Consider the following 15822-nt stretch of genomic DNA (forward strand, 5'->3'; position numbering starts at 1 on the left):
GCCCAATTTGCTGCCCCGGATTTGCTTAAAAAATAACCACCCACGGATTAGGTATTTCTTGGCCTTTTCCCGTTTTGTGCGTTTCTGGCTTTTCTATATTTTTATTTTTTATTTGTCTGGTTTTTCTGTTTTATTTTTTTGTTTGTTTTCCCTTTTCATATTATATTTTTATTATACTATAATATTTTTATTTTTGCTTTGTGATTTTTTTCAACACTTTTTAAATTTGACTAACATTTTTAAAGATGTTTTAATACTTTTAAAAATATCCAAACACTTTTGTTTATTGTATGGACATATTAAAATAAAGCAAACATTTCACAGTTATGCAGAATTATTTTTTCAAAATGCGCGTTTTTCTTCAAATTACGTGAACACTTTTCAAATTGAGTGATTTTTAAAAACATTGCATGAAGATTTTCCGAAATGCATGGTTATTATTTTTAAATAGGCAAGCCGTTTCCAAAATTTGTGAAGATTTATAGAAATGCACGAAAATATACATAAAAGTTTTAATTTACCTACTTCATTTTTTAAAAGATAAAAGTGAAACAAAGATTACTAGAAGAATGCAGGAAAAATGGAAAGGAACTAACTTGCAGATCGTACTACAACAGATTACGTGTCAGAGTACCCGGAAACTATGAAACGATCACAATGTCTCAAACACACGTGAAAATATGAATATTGCGACCCAAAAGAAAAAAATAAAGAATATTTGCACCTTACTCCTTGAAAAATTAGGCGAGTGCCAAAGCAAATGACATCTATATCTATGTACAATACATGAGTGGCCTGGCATATGCATTATGTCGTACCATCAGACGAGGTTTTGCAAGAGGTGCACAAGAGCATCCGTGTAGTTCTCCGCGAGCTTCACCAGCGTGCCGGCCACCGCATCCGCCGCGCCCTCCAGCGCCTCCGTCAGCGCTTTGGCCGCCTCCTCGCTGCCGTCCCGTGCTGCCTCCATGAGCTCCACAACCGTAGACGCGGCGAACTCCACCGTGCCGGCCACCGCGCTCCAGAGCGACTCGAGAAACGCCGAGACGACGGCCACCGCCACGTCCCAAACTAGGCCGAAGACGAACTCGACCGCCGCTTCGAGCACGCCCTTGGTCGCGTTGAGCGCCGCGTCTGCCGCCTGCCCCGGCAGCCTGACCAGGTCGACGGCGGCGACGGCGAGGAGGGCGAGGCCCCGGAAGAGCACTAGGGCGGCAAGCTCCAGGCAGGAGCCCAGAAGCCACAGAGCTAGTCTTACGAGCACGACGAGTGCCATGCATGCACTTACTAGTGGCACAAACAAATGTGGAGTGTCCCAAGTTTGGATTATTTGGTGGCCCTATGATGAGTACAATTTTTGTGTTGCTTGGAGTGCATGCCATGCAAGGAGAGGCGTCCAGGATGGGTGTTCCGTTCCTTGTAAGGTTTCCTTTGAGAGCTTGGGTAGCCTTTTTATGAGGTGATGAGGTGGTGCCAACTCGTTGCTTCTAAGGTTTACTATGATCGTTGCTTGAATTTCGGTGCTTGAAATTCCATTTTCATGCGGTGCATGTGGTATAAGCTTTGAAAATCCCCAAAACTCCATAAACATGTGTGCTCTCACACATCGTTTTATTTAAACAGAGGCAAAAACTTTTGGAACATGATTGATCTCGAATACTTTGCACGGCAATGCTCCACATGAAGCCTCGTTATTTACCGTGGCAAGAATAGTTGAGTGCAAAGAGTAGACATTGCAAAAAAATAAAATAAAAAATCCATGCGTTACTCTCGTTCCAGATTTGCCAGGAGATGAGCATTTGCAACGACATCAACGCTTTTATCCGATGGCCATGGTGTGTGACGGACGATCACCTTTAGCTAGAAGTTTGCAAGTTGGCCCAATCCTCCAAAGATGCGTACTCAAGGCGAAGCCAATATCACACCAAATACAGATTGAGAACCGGCAACAAAACATGAGGTGTGCAGCAGGCTCCGACACCCTATTGCACAACTTCAATAGCCCACAGTTTGGCAAACTCTGGCTATGAAGGCGGTTAGCTATACAACTTTTATTTTGAAAGATTAGCCACACGAAGAACTTGACTTTTGGGGACGAACAATTGTTCCAAACTGCTGATTTCATGACTGTCGGAGTGAGCCCCTCAAACTGGGCCTTGTACACAGATTTCGATGAGCAGGAGCCCGAGGCAATGAGCTTCCAAAGTATGGCATCCGGGAGACCGGAACTTCATTATTTAGGTGTACCTCATTAAGAAGATCCCAAAGGGAGAAAAACTCCATGATGTGCTTCACATCCAATCTTGCTGATATGTCAATCTTGTTGATCCATTCATCTCCCATAAGAGCCTCAATGATGTTTTGTTCTTAAGCTTGGACTAATTAAAAATTGAGGGAGCTATCTCTTTAGGCTTCCCCATTAAGTCATGGCACATGTCAAAATTTTGTCAACTTCCCGTCTCTAATTGTGATGGTAGTGCACTTGTAGAAATGATCCATGTCGACCATATCACACAGGGTTCCCATGCCAACCCACACCTTGGTCGGTTTTGTCTGTTCAAGCCACAACCACCTAAGATGGAGGGCCCTCACAATTTTTTTAATGCCAAGGATCCCCAACTCCCCCAAGTTTGTTGGGTGGCAAACAAGATCCATTTGACTTTGCATTGCCCTCTCGAATCCTTGTATGAACCAACCATAGAAAAGGCCTTAGAAGATTGATGATGGCTTTGGTCGTTCCCTTAGGGCATCTCCAGCCGTTCGGCCCCCCAGGGCGCCTAAATAGAGCGGCCTGGGAGCGTGACGGCGCTAGTTCGGCCCCTGGGGGCGACCTAGCTCCCAGTCACGCCCCCAAGCGCCGGCCCAGGATGCGAGAAATTTGAACTAGGTCGTTTCCGCTCATAAAAGACGCCACAAATCCGGCGATCGGACGTAGTCTGGCGTTACAAAAAACAGAGCGCCGCACGCCGCAAGTTCGCGTGCGCAACGAATCACTCGGCGGGGTCAGCTCCAGGCGTTGGCGGAGTCGGCGTGCGCGGGCTCGGCGGTGTCGGAGCTGCTTCGGTGCTGGGCTGTGTCGGCGCGGCCTCGGTACTGCTGGGCGGCGATGTAGAGGCGTCGTTCGGGCTTGGCATCTGTGTGGCCATGGGCGCGGGAGCTAGCGTCGTCGGCGTTGCCGTCTGCATCTGGTTCAGGATGAGGCCGCGCTCCGCCATGTACCACGCCGTGAGCTGCTCGTCGTTGCTCTGGAGCATGTCCGCCCCGCCCATCAGAAAAGCCATGTGGGTGTTCCTCTTCTTCGCGGCGACGTTGGTCCGGAGCAGGTCGAGCTTGATGGCGTTGTTCGTCATCAGCGACGACCACCGCGCCTCGGTCTTCTCTTCACGTAGGACGGCCCGGGCCTGGGCGTCGGCGAGGCAATGCTCGATGGACTCCTGCACTCGCGCGGTTGCCGCGTCGACGTTTTTCCCCTTCTTTGCCAATTTGTGACCGTCCGGCCGCCCCTCTGACGCGCCCGGAGTCGTCGCGTCCGGCTTGTATGTCTCCTTGGCCTTGTCGAGGGTACGTCGGACTTCCGCCCACTTCTCGCACTTGTCAATGCGCTTGTAGACGTGGAGGTACTTGAAGTCGGCTTCGAGGTTGTCGCGCCGATACATGATGAACATGCGCAGCAACTGCGCGGAGGAACAAACAGTTGGCGGGCGGCGGGCGTAGACGACGAAGAGATGCGGGCGAACGGTGTGCGTACCTGATCCTCAACGCTGGCACCGCTCTCCGGGCGAGCCGCGACCTCCTCCACGATTCCACGTCATTTGTTGCACGCCCCCTGGATACGCCCCCAATGGTTCGCCATCGCCTTGGAGTCGCGCTGCATGTAGACGCCTTTGAAGTAGGGGTCAACGAGCTTCCGCTCGTCAAACTCGGCCTTGATGCGGTCCCAATACGTCTCGAAGCTCTGGTTCGTGCCGGTGGTTGGGTCGAGGTAGACAACTTTCCATGCTTCGGCGAGGCATTCCTCCTCCTTGGACGTCCACTTGATGCGCGGTTCGCCTGGCCTAGCCGCCCGCTTCTTCTTCTGGCGCCCCTTCGTCGGATCAGGAGCCGGCTCCTCCTCCTCCTCCTCCTTCTTGTCCTCCTCCTCCTCCTCGGGTTCCTGCGCTTCGTGCGCGTCCTCGCCGTAGACGTAGCCGAGCTCGGCCTCCATGTCGCCGTTGAGATCCACTACCTCGTCCTGGGTGGCGAACCCGGGAGACGCGGCGGCCGCGGTCGATCCTGTCGCGATGATGTCGTCCATGTCGGCTCCTGTGTCGTCGGTGTCCCCGAGGTGCGAGAAGGGCAGCGGTCCACGGCGGAGATGGGGCGTCGGTGTGGACGCGTAGGCGGGCGGCGAGTAGTTGTACGGAGGGTACTGCACGCCGACGAAGGCGAGCGAGGGTGTGCGCGTCGCGGGGTGGCCATGGAGGAAGGTCATGTTTGGGTTGAACCCACCGTGCGCGTCGCCGTCGGCGTAGCCGGGCGACGACGATCCCCATGGAGATCCGACGCCTTGCTGTCCCCAGGGCGCGTACTGGGCGTGGCTGACGACAGGTGGATTCATCATCCCCGCATGGTCGACCGATGAGCCGCGCGCGCCGCGTTGTCGCGGGCCTTCTTGGCGATGGCCCTGTTCCGCCGGTCGGCGGTGACTGCGTCGCGTCGCTGAACTTCCACCCTCCACTCAGCGTTCGACATGCCCGGTGGCTTCAATGGCGGCGCCCTCGGCTTCCTCTGCTTCGGTTGGGCCACGGTGCCAGTCGTGGTTGCCGCCGCGCGCGGCATGGCGTACTTCTTCGGCGGCATGGCGGCGACTGGAAGGCGAGCGGGAGGGGGTTTGGCGGGAGAAAGGGAGGGAATGGCGGGAGGAAGGCGAGCGAGCGGGAGGGATACGAGGGAAAAGCGTCAAGAAACGGCGGGAAAAGGCCCTCGGGTCGCCGCCAGGGCGGACCCAGGCGCCTTTTTCGCTTGTGCCGGCTCCCCAAGCGCCCCAGGGCGCCGGGTTCGGCCTGGGTCCGCCGGCACCAGTTTTGGCCCGAGCCGGCGAAAAAGGGGTTCTGGGGACGCGACTGGGCCGTTTTTTTGATGCCGGTGCGGCAAAAACGCCTGAGGAGGACCTGTTGGGGACGCGGCTGGAGATGCTCTTAGGAAGGACGAGCATAGTTAGGTGGTAAAATATCGCCCAATGAGGATGGATTCCACAAGAGTGCAACACCTGATAATTACTCCCTCCGTTCCATAATATAAGAGTGTTTTTTACACTAATGTAGTGTTAAAAACGCTCTTATATTATGGGACGGAGGAAATATAAAATACTTCATCAACCACCCAATAAACTTCTTCGCAATTTTTTCAATGACGAAATGAAAGTACACTCCATGCAACCTGTAAATCATAAGCAGTAGCCCCGGGTATCGCATCGGAAAGGTTGTAGTTATAGCTGGTAACAACTCCATGATCATAGGAAGATCAATGTCCACACATCGAATAAACACAACTAAACTTTTGTGCAAAGTGGTCTCAGGGCTCGTGGCCACACCGAAGCTTCTCAATAAAGTTGCATGGTTATCAATGTATTGCTCAATCGGCACAACAAAAACGACCACATTTCAACATACAAGGAAGCATGAAAGCAAGGTCCCCTTAGTCGATGGTGTTTCGCAAAGTACCCGAACAACTGTGCAATAATGTACATCGATTCGATTTGTATGACAGTGGGACATGATCTCAAGTTATCAAATGGACAAAGAGGTTGCCGTTTAACCCAGGTTTGGGTCCTTGCAATGCAATTAAGAACCCTAATCCTGCTTGTTTGAAATTATATCGGTAATATATCAGCAAGTACAATATAATGGTCCAACGACTTTGAGGTGGAGTCGCTGGGTTTAAGGTGGTTGGTCTAGATGGGATGTCTTAGATCCAATCTAATGTAGGCTAAGACTAGGGTTCGATTCAATTGTATTGGCGCTTGAAGTAGAAGCTTGTAACGCCTCAAGACCGGAGCTTCAGTTGCCTTCTAGGGTTTCCAGGTCTCGTCGTGTGATTTATTTGGTTCTTTGCATTCATCATTGCATCATGTGCATTGTCATCATGCAACCCGTTTTAAAACTCACTAAATAAATTGCATGGATCTTCGGTCCTTTTAAATCGAGGGAATTCACGTGGTGATTCTCTTCATAACATATCCTCCCAATATTAGGGAGCTATAATAAAATATTCCAATAATTTGGAATTACCTTTAACACACATGCAACATAAATTCCCAATGCCTTTGTTATCTCATCTCTTTTGCTCTCCATTTAAATTGCTTCCAAATTCAAATAGTTTGAGGGTTATTCAAACTTATTTGAATTTGTTTATTCTAAACTCTCTCTCTCCTTTTTTCTTTAATTCTCTGTACTTTTCTGTCTCGAGGAAAATATGTCACGTGTGGGTATTCCACTCCTACCCTTCCATTCTTTTCTTCTAAGTTCTTTTTCCTATTCTATAAAAATTATGAAGGAAAGAGAGTTGGAGAGGGAAGAGAGAGGTCCAGCCGCCGGCCTCTCTAGGGCAGCCCCTCCCTCTCTACTGGGCCGGCCCAAGGCCAAAGCCCACCTATTCCTAACCTAACCCTCCCCCTGGCCCGATCCCCATCTCTCTCGTCTCCCTGCTCGCGCCGCCAGAGACCAGCATCGCCCGATCCCATCTCCCTCTCCCTCGTTCTCCCTGTGCCGCCACACACACGCATCGTACCAGGGATCCCGATCCCATCTCCTCCCCACACGCGCTGCTCTCCTCTCCCCAGCAGCCTCTCTCTTGGGCCATGACGCTCGCGCCCCATCTTGCTCCAGGGAAAGAAACTCCCCCGCGCGCCTCCTTCCTCGCGCCCGTCCAGCAGGCCCCCGTGTCGCCGCCTCGCTGCCGCCTCCCCGTCTTCGACGAGCGCCGCCCTCTGCTTCCTCTACGGCGACCAGGAGTCCGCTGCATCGCCAGGAGGCCACCGCATCGCCGGGGACGCCAAGCGCCGCCCTCCTTCCTCTTCTACGCCGGCGCCATCCATCCTCGTCGCCCCGCTGCATCGTCTGCTTCCTCGTCAAGGCCATGGATGCCTGCAGCCGCCGCCGTCTTGCTGCCATTCAACTCCGAATCAGGCTGACCTCACCCTGCTCTACTGCCTCCCCGTCGTCTTCCTCGAGCAGGAGCTCATGCCTGAGCCCCTCCACTCCTTCTTCCAGCGGGGCCCCGTACCTCGACGCCGCCACCACGTCCTCGCCACCACGCCGGAGCAAGCCAACAGGTCCATGCCGCTCCGTTCGGAGTTCGCCGGAACCAGGAGCTCGACCTCGAGCCTCTCCACGCGCGTCCGGCACCCCTGCTTCCTCCCACGTCGCCCCTGCCTCGTTTCCTGCTTGCCTCTGTGCCCCTCCATGGAACCCAAGCATCGCCGCCGTGCGCTGCATGCCACTAAAGCTCTCGTTGCCGTCGTGCACAACCTCTGGCCCCTCTTGTCGTTGTCAAGACCCTCCAAATCAAGGAGTACCATGGCCGCCATCGAGACACTTGGATTCACCAAGATCGGCAAGTACCACGACTTACGGCACATGAACGACCACCGCTCCGAACGCCAAGTACCAGGACGTTGAGGACCCGCCAAGTTCATCTACGAACCGTGTCGACTACACACCCGGAGTGCGTTGAGTACCTCTACGGAAGACCCGAACGTCTACGAACCATGTACGGTGACCGTTGCCAAGGACCGTCGAGTGAACGTCTACCCACGCCGTGTTTTTTTGACCAAGTTCAATGACGACCTTCGAAGAACTCGGATTCACCAAGTTCCACTACCGTCGCCTTTGGAAACCTCGGATGCGTCAAGTACCTCTTTAAAACGAACGTGTACCACTACCGCCGAGGACCAACTGTACCACTACTTCTTCTACCATCGCGGAACGACTACATCCCTCGACGAACTCGAACCGTCTCGTTTGCACGCTTCGAAGGTATAACCGCCGAGACGACCTTCCGAGAATGAATGCATGTTGTTTGAGATGCCCATGCTTGCTCCGTGCCCGAATTGTTGGTGCACGTTGCCCCTCTTTTGCCTTATCACCGTCGTCGACTCATGGGACACCCGGTATCCGGGAGTGCCCCACCATCTTTTGCATGCATCCGCACACTTCTCCTTTGCATCGGTATCTCAATCGAGTTACTGGAACTGGAACGTTGCAGTGGCACCGTTTTCGTTATCGTCGCCGTGGCACCCCTTTTGTTTCCGCCATGATGTCAAATGCCTCATCTCTTATCCTGTCAACTTTTAATAAAACTTGCATAAAACTTGAACATGTCATCCGCATCATGTTAACAACTTTTGAATGTTTAAAATTGTTGTTTGCATTAATTTACTAATGCATATGGGGATTTATCGGATTTGTTGTTTGCTATATCCGGCCCCATTTAAATTGTTTAGATAGATAATCCCTTTATGTTTCACCTCTTGACATGCTTAACAACATTTAATATTGTGGGGTACATAAACGAGATCGAACTAAATAACTTGAATGTGGTGTTTCGTTAATGTGCAACGGAGTTGCATATTGAGCTCCACTTAATTTGCAGGGCTGTTTGTGCACTTTGCCATGCCATGCCTCATTAAACCGAACATGCATCATACTTGTTTGCGCATCGTGTCATGCTTATGTGATGGTTGTTTACTATGTTGTTTGCTCCTTTCCGGTGTTGCTTCTTCGGGCTAGTTCCGATAACGTCGCGTTTGTGAGGAACCGTTCGACTACGTCTGTTTGTCTTCTTCAGGGACTCGTTCTTCTTCCTTGCGGGATTTCAGGCAAGATGACCATACCCTTGAAATCACTTCTATCTTTGCTTGCTAGTTGCTCGCTCTTTTGCTATGCCTATGCTGCGATACCTACCACTTGCTTATCATGCCTCCCATATTGTTGAACCAAGCCTCTAACCCACCTTGTCCTAGCAAACCGTTGTTTGGCTATGTTACCGCTTTGCTCAGCCCCTCTTATAGCGTTGTTAGTTGCAGGTAAAGATTGAAGCTTGTTCCTTGTTGGAACATGGAGATGTTGTTCCTTGTTGGAACATGTTTACTTGTTGGGATATCACAATATCTCTTATTTAATTAATGCATCTATATACTTGGTAAAGGGTGGAAGGCTCGGCCTTATGCCTAGTGTTTTGTTCCACTCTTGCCGCCCTAGTTTCCGTCATATCGGTGTTATGTTCCCGGATTTTGCGTTCCTTACGCGGTTGGGTTATAATGGGAACCCCTTGACAGTTCGCTTTGAATAAAACTCCTCCAGCAAGGCCCAACATTGGTTTTACCATTTGTCACCTAGCCTTTTTTCCCTTGGGTTAGGCCAGCCCAAGGGTCATCTTTATTTTAACCCCCCCCCCCCCGGGTCAGTGCTTGTCTAAGTGTTGGTCCAAACTAGAGCCCCTTGCAGCGCCACCTCGGGGAAACTCGAGGGCTGGTTTTAGTGGTACGGATTGCTTATCCGGTGTTGCCCTGAGAACGAGATATGTGCAGCTCCCATCAGGATGTCGGCGCATCGGGCGGTCTTGCTGGACTTGTTTTACCATTGTCGAGGATGTCTTGTAGAACCGGGATACCGAGTCTGATCGGAATGTCTCGGGAGGAGGTCCATTCCTTCGTTGACCGTGAGAGCTTGTGATGGGCTAAGTTGGGACACCCCTGCAGGGATTTGAACTTACGAAAGTCGTGCCCGCGGTTATGGGCAGATGGGAATTTGTTAACGTCCGGTTGCAGAAAACTTGAACCTTAACTTAATTAAAATGAGTCAACCGCGTGTGTAACCGTGATGGTCTCTTTCCGGCGGAGTCTGGGAAGTGAACACGGTGTTGGAGTTATGCTTGACGTAGGTTGTTCTAGGATCACTTCTTGATCATATTTTTATCGACCGTGCTTTGCCTTCTCTTCTCGCTCTCTTTTGCGAACATGTTAGCCACCATATATGCTAGTCGCTTGCTGCAGCTCCACCTCATACCTTTACCTTACCCATAAGCTTAAATAGTCTTGATCGCGAGGGTGCGAGATTGCTGAGTCCCCGTGGCTCACAGATACTTCCAAAAACCGGCTTGCAGGTGCCGATGAGACCGTGCAGTTGACGCAACCAAGCTCAGGAGGAGCTCGTTGAAGATCTTGTCCTTTATGGTGTGTCGTTCTAGTTGATCAATAGTGGAGCCCAGTTGGGGTCGATCGGGGACCTTGTCGCATTTGGGGTTCTTCTTTTATTTTGGTTCCGTAGTCGGACCTTGATTGTATTTGGATGATGTAATGCTTTATTCATGTAATTGTGTGAAGTGGCGATTATAAGCCAACTATGTAACTTCTTCCCTTATTTTATTACATGGGTTATGTGAAGATTACCTCACTTGCGACATTGCTTTCAATGCGGTTATGCCTCTAAGTCGTGCTTCGACACGTGGGAGATATAGCCGCATCAAGGGCGTTACAAAGCTGCCCCTCTTCCTTTGGTCTCGAGGCTTATTTATGAGTAGAGTAATGCTAGACACATGGAGAGAAGGATTACATGATTCACAAACTACGCAAACGTGAGAGCTTGGGATTGGAGAAGGGGGAGCTTGGGATTGGAGAAGGGGGGGGATGGGCCCCATCCGCCTGAAATCAAGGAGGAGATAGATTAGTTAGAGAGAAAAGTTCGTAACAACTCCGTAATAATCCGTGCGTCTAGGATTATTGCTTATTTATAGCTGGTGTTGGCCCGCCAGGTCCCTTCCTGTTTTGATCCTTGATAATCTCTAAGTGCAAGAAATTATCATAGCACTTTTCAAAGATGGAGGAGGTGAACTGAGGCTAAGTGAAAGGATAGCTGGGTCTCGAATAAAGAAACCAACTGCCATATATGTACACAGAAATTCTCTCAGAAACACCGATTTCTAAGTGGCACTCCCTCCATTCGGAATTACTTGTCGCAAAAATGGATGTATCTAGATGTATTTTAGTTCTAGATACATCCATATCCAAGGCAAGTAATTCCGAACGAAGGGAGTACATACGTGCTTGCCAGGTCAACTAACTTCTCACGGTATCAGTCAGCTCGTCTGACTGCATGCATCATAGGGGAGGACTGAGGATATCAATACTTTTGCACTCTCCAGCTGCTGCCTTGAACATTCATCGTCAACTCTGCCATCCTCCTTGCAATGCCTGTCGATCTCAAAGAAGCTCTCGCGCAGAGAATCACGAGTGAGCTGCAGGTTCTGAGAGGCTGACGAGCTGCTGCTGCTGCTCCCAAGCAGCTTGTCACAAACAAAGCGTGCCAAGCCTAAGACGATGCCATGCTCCGCTCTCTGCAGCGCCAACTGGAGGTTGGAAAGCAAAATGCCACCCACAGAATCCAGGATTTTAGGGCTTCCTTTCCTCAGCAGGGTCACCATCGTTTCTGCTAGCTTTCTGGACGACGGCGACTCCTCGTGCTCGTTCCCCTGCTCGCTCTGATCATCCTCCCTGGGTTCCTCAGCCTCAAACAGCTCGTTTTTGGCCAGAGCAGCAACCCACAGTGGTAAGTCGGAGTCACCCAAGTTGCACGTCTTGTTAGCCATCTCACTTTCTGGCCCGATCAACCAGCGGCATCCAAGGCCCAATATCAGGACTGGCAGCCACTGTTTTACGACTGAAACTAATGTGAGAGCAAATCTCGGGCCTGCAAATGATTCGACAGCAGGTACAAGATCAAGAAGATTATTGGCAAGGAGGAAGGCCTCCTCTGGGGGACTCGACGACTCGGTTGAGCTTGCTAGCACCAAATGAAGCAGCTTGGCTGCGTAAGTGAAGGAGCTTCGTGTAAGGATCAGTATGTCTTTCAGATCGTCCCCATTGAAAGATGAGCCCTCACTGTGCCTTTTCATGGCTGATACTGCATATTTTGTGTAAGATGATGCAAATCCCACACATCTTACTTTACTCTCATTGACCAGCTTGATGGTTGTCGTATCGACAATGAACTTAAGAATTGAAGTGCCAAGCATAATCACATTTATTGTGCCTTCTGCTGGACTTCCTGTACAAAATGCTATCAGAACATCAGATAATCGGTTGAGTTGACGAATAAACGATTCAATTTAAAGAGGGTTACCACATAACAAGTTTGTATGGGTTTGGTGTAGCCGTACCTTCAGGGGTGACATGCTGCTGATGTTCATGTTCTGCAGATTTCTTATTCTTGTTCAATGTTGACGTTGAGTCAGTGGAAACAGTAACAGATCCATTTACAAATCTGTCATAGCATCTCAGCAGATGGTCCAGTGACTGGTTGACAACTGTCGACTGACACAAGATGAAAGTTACAATTAGACTGGCAAAATATTAGATACACATAGATCTATGGAAAGCTATCTAAGATAACAGTAGTGCAATCAACGAATCATGGTTTTGTTCCTATTGATGCCTACCAGATAAGTACGGTTTATCAACAAGATAATAGGTGTGGTGGCACTGTGCGAATGGACTCACCTCAGAGCAGCTCATGTCTGTTTGATCAACATCCTGAAGAGCACTATATGTAGCCAAACTCAAATAAGCAAACACTGGAGAGAGGTCTAGAGATTCAAAATGTAGGCATTGCTCAATGTACACTTGAGAAATGACCTTCAGAGAAGAAAATGCAATTTCTGCATAAGAATGCAGAAAAGCAGCTCTCATTTCCTCTGCTTTTAGTATTTCATTGAGCTGCCATGCTGCTCCCCCTACAGCAGTAAGTTCTTCATTACTCAGGATTACTGATGTGGATGACCTATTTCCATCCACATCGTCATATCTTGCTGGTGTTTTCTTAAGCGACTTCCCTTTCTTCCTCTTTGTAGATGCCACAGGGCACGATGGAGGTTCAAGTCCATGCATCCCAGAAAAATAAGAGGCTTTAGATTGCAAAATATTAGTCAATTCTTCAAACATTTCATCAGAACGGCCACTCAAATGTACTAGCTTATGTGCTGCCAGCAATGCTTCTTGACATTCTTCCTGCTTGGAAGTCACAGCAGCATTCACAATTATGTTCATGCATTCGATATGTAACACACATAGATCAGGTGATATCGCTGGCACCATGCTGAGAAGAGCAGCCTGGGCACCACCAGAAACTGCAGTTTTAAAGAGCAGCTTCAGTTTAGCATTTGTAAAGTACTCTCTCAAAGCAACCAAACTAGAGCCTTCATCAGATAAGCTTTTTATTAGTTTGGCGGAAGCAATAACAAGACCATCAGTCTGCGCTGAGTTCAATCCTGATGGTGACAATGCCAGAGTAATAGAGACTTTGATAAACTCAACAAGAGACCGCGGGGATGATCCTTCAGACAGAGCAAATTCACAGAACCTTGCCCCAGCTGCCGGTGATCTCTTTATGAGTGCAATGCAGCGAGCACATGCTTCTTTCAAAGGCAACTTAGATGGAAAGTAAGAAGGGATGAGAAGCTCTGTGATTTTTTTAGCAACACGGGGATGATCATCCGCAAGTGAAGATAATAGAGTACCCAAACCAACAACCTGAACAGAAAAGTGTGTATTAAAATCCTACCCAGAAATATCCAAATATACACTGGCCTATGTGCTCAAATTGAAAATTCTGTAAATGCAAAGGTCAGTTGGGCTACAGTGTAAACCAAGATATGCATGCGATAACTATGTACCGTACCTTATTGTACTGGAAAGATCGAAGATCACGAACAGCTAACAGGAGATCTACAGCAGCAGCTCTGACAGATAAAGCAGGATCAGAAACCATATCGCTTAATCTTGGAAGTAGCACTTTCAGTATGTCATGACTTTGTGGATTGTCAAGCAAGTATATCAGACCATTCAGTGTTGATAGACGAACTTCGTTGCAAGAATCTTTGGACATGTCATCAACAATTTTACTCAATTTTTTTGAAATGGTTGGCGATGGAATAACTTCCCAAAACTGGTTAAGAATACGGCAAATTCCTTCAACTGTGACTGCCCGTATTTCTGGGCAGTCATCCATGAGAAGTTTGTCTAGAAGGAAGAACTGCTTCTCTAACAGAGGATCATTGACATCCTTTGTCACATCTGGGTCTTCAAGGGGAAATAAATCCAGTAGAAGATGTAAAGCATTACAGCGAACATTAGAGTTTGCAACCTGTCACAAAGTAGACGCTTGATATAACCATAAGAATGTCTAAACTTAAATGCTCTTATATTAATAGTTATCTAAATGCTCTTATATTAGTTTACAGAGGGAGTACATGTTAAAAGTGAAACGGGAGAAGTGATTACAACTTCCTGAGTACAAACTAAACTTGAAGTAATCCATTGAATTTAGTAAACTTGGCCAATGTTCTAATAAGATGACAGGTTGTAATGTTTCTCTCATACGTAGAGCACCAACAGTGATGACCAGCTATGCAGCTTTTGGAGTGTGGATGAGTTATTTGAAGGCAACAGTATACATGATATTCTACCTATATAGAGTCAGATACTGTTAAGTATGCATTAATGTTTCTCTCATACTGTTAGCTAGAGTATCACAGTACTGACAAATTTCATTTTGTCAAAAAACCTGATCATTGTGTAGACTCTCCCTTGTGAGAAGATTAACAAGCTAACATGAGATACAAACACTAAGAGGCTAAGATATCATGTTATAAAGTTGTGTGAAATTGTGGATGTTTTTCAAGTTTACAGTCATGTGAGTTAAACCTTTTTGTTTATTTGTTTGTTATGTCAGCAAGTACTTTGAAGCTCTGCTAACACTACTAGGACCAGGCATTTTAGTATAGCCCACTGCCTGACTCTTGACATTCTTGCACCTTTCCTAAGCGAATCATTGTAATTGTAGTATTATAATTCATCACCAAATCACTTGAATTGTGATTTCATCAACAGCAGAGCAAGCATTTTTCAAGTGATTATTAGTATTATACATACTCGCTTCCCTCAGGTACCAATTCGAGTTTGTATCAACACTAGCCACATATAGTTCCACCACCCATCAGAGAAGAGCAAGACAATGCACGCACCTGCAATGACCGGAACAGCACAGGCTCGGACAGCCTGAAGACCAACTTCTCAACTCCAGCCACTGCCTTCTGCTCGACGAACGCCCAAAGTATCCTCCTGGCAGCCTTGGCCACCTCCTTGTCAGCGGCATGGACAGCTGCCTCGACCATCCCCTGCAGAAACCCTTCCCCAATCTCCCCTCTGACCCACCCTCCGTCCTTCCACGCTCTGAACACCACCTCGCCGTAGGCGACCACGGCCGCCCGCCTCCCTCGCATCATCCCCACCTGGGCCCTTATGAACTCCAGCCCCTCCCTGGCGAGCCCCTCGCTGACCCCGAGCACCAGCGCGAGGAGCTTCCTCCCTTCCTCGGCCTTGAGGAAGTGGGGGGACACGAAGCAGCGCAGCAGGAGCACCTTGAAGTCCGAGATGCTCTCGTCGGTGTAGTCGAGCAGGTGCAGCGCCTCGCGGAGGGCGAAGAGGCGGCGGAGGAGCGGCCTGGCGTTGGAGCCGGAGGTGAGCGCCTGGGAGAAGAGGTACGGCAGGGTCTGGGCGACGAGCGCGTCGCGCCCCGGGGCCCCGGCGCGCCAGGCGAGCTCGAAGCAGGAGGCGGCGAGCGCGGCGACGGGCGGGTCCTCGGTGGCGAGGAGCGCCAGGCGGTCGTGGAGCAGCGCGAGCGGGCGGAGGAGGTCGTCCCATCGCGGCGGGTGGGAGGGGTGGGTGAGGAGGAGGTGGAGGAGGACGGCGGCGGCGGCGCGGGGGGAGACGGCGCCGGGGTCCGGGTC

The 15822-nt window shown here is 49.7% G+C and overlaps 2 protein-coding genes across 2 annotated transcripts in view; both read right to left on the reverse strand.

Annotated features, from left to right (window-relative positions):
• Positions 1-578: 578 nt before the first annotated feature.
• Positions 579-1287, reverse strand: LOC119364078. The gene has a single exon (XM_037629514.1). It carries the CDS (start codon positions 1274-1276, stop codon positions 821-823), a length of 456 nt encoding a protein of 151 aa, XP_037485411.1. The 5' UTR covers positions 1277-1287; the 3' UTR covers positions 579-820.
• Positions 1288-10820: 9533 nt separating this feature from the next.
• Positions 10821-15822, reverse strand: part of LOC119362789 — a 5963-nt gene continuing 961 nt past the window's right edge. Inside the window, exons 2-6 of the mRNA XM_037628055.1 lie at positions 15058-15822; positions 13713-14177; positions 12536-13564; positions 12196-12349; positions 10821-12083 (exon numbers count right to left, since the gene is read on the reverse strand). The exon at positions 15058-15822 is cut by the window's right edge and continues 3 nt beyond it. Of these exons, the coding sequence (XP_037483952.1) occupies positions 11116-12083; positions 12196-12349; positions 12536-13564; positions 13713-14177; positions 15058-15822 (3381 nt within the window). The 3' untranslated portion in view covers positions 10821-11115. The remainder of the gene's footprint in view (positions 12084-12195; positions 12350-12535; positions 13565-13712; positions 14178-15057) is intronic.

Source organism: Triticum dicoccoides, chromosome 1A (assembly GCF_002162155.2).
Source record: "Triticum dicoccoides isolate Atlit2015 ecotype Zavitan chromosome 1A, WEW_v2.0, whole genome shotgun sequence".
Taxonomy (NCBI): Eukaryota; Viridiplantae; Streptophyta; class Magnoliopsida; order Poales; family Poaceae; genus Triticum; species Triticum dicoccoides.

Coding starts and splice junctions, on each gene's coding strand:
- LOC119364078 (XM_037629514.1), bottom strand. CDS start 1,276: ATGGCACTCGTCGTGCTCGTAAGACTAGCTCTGTGGCTTCTGGGCTCC.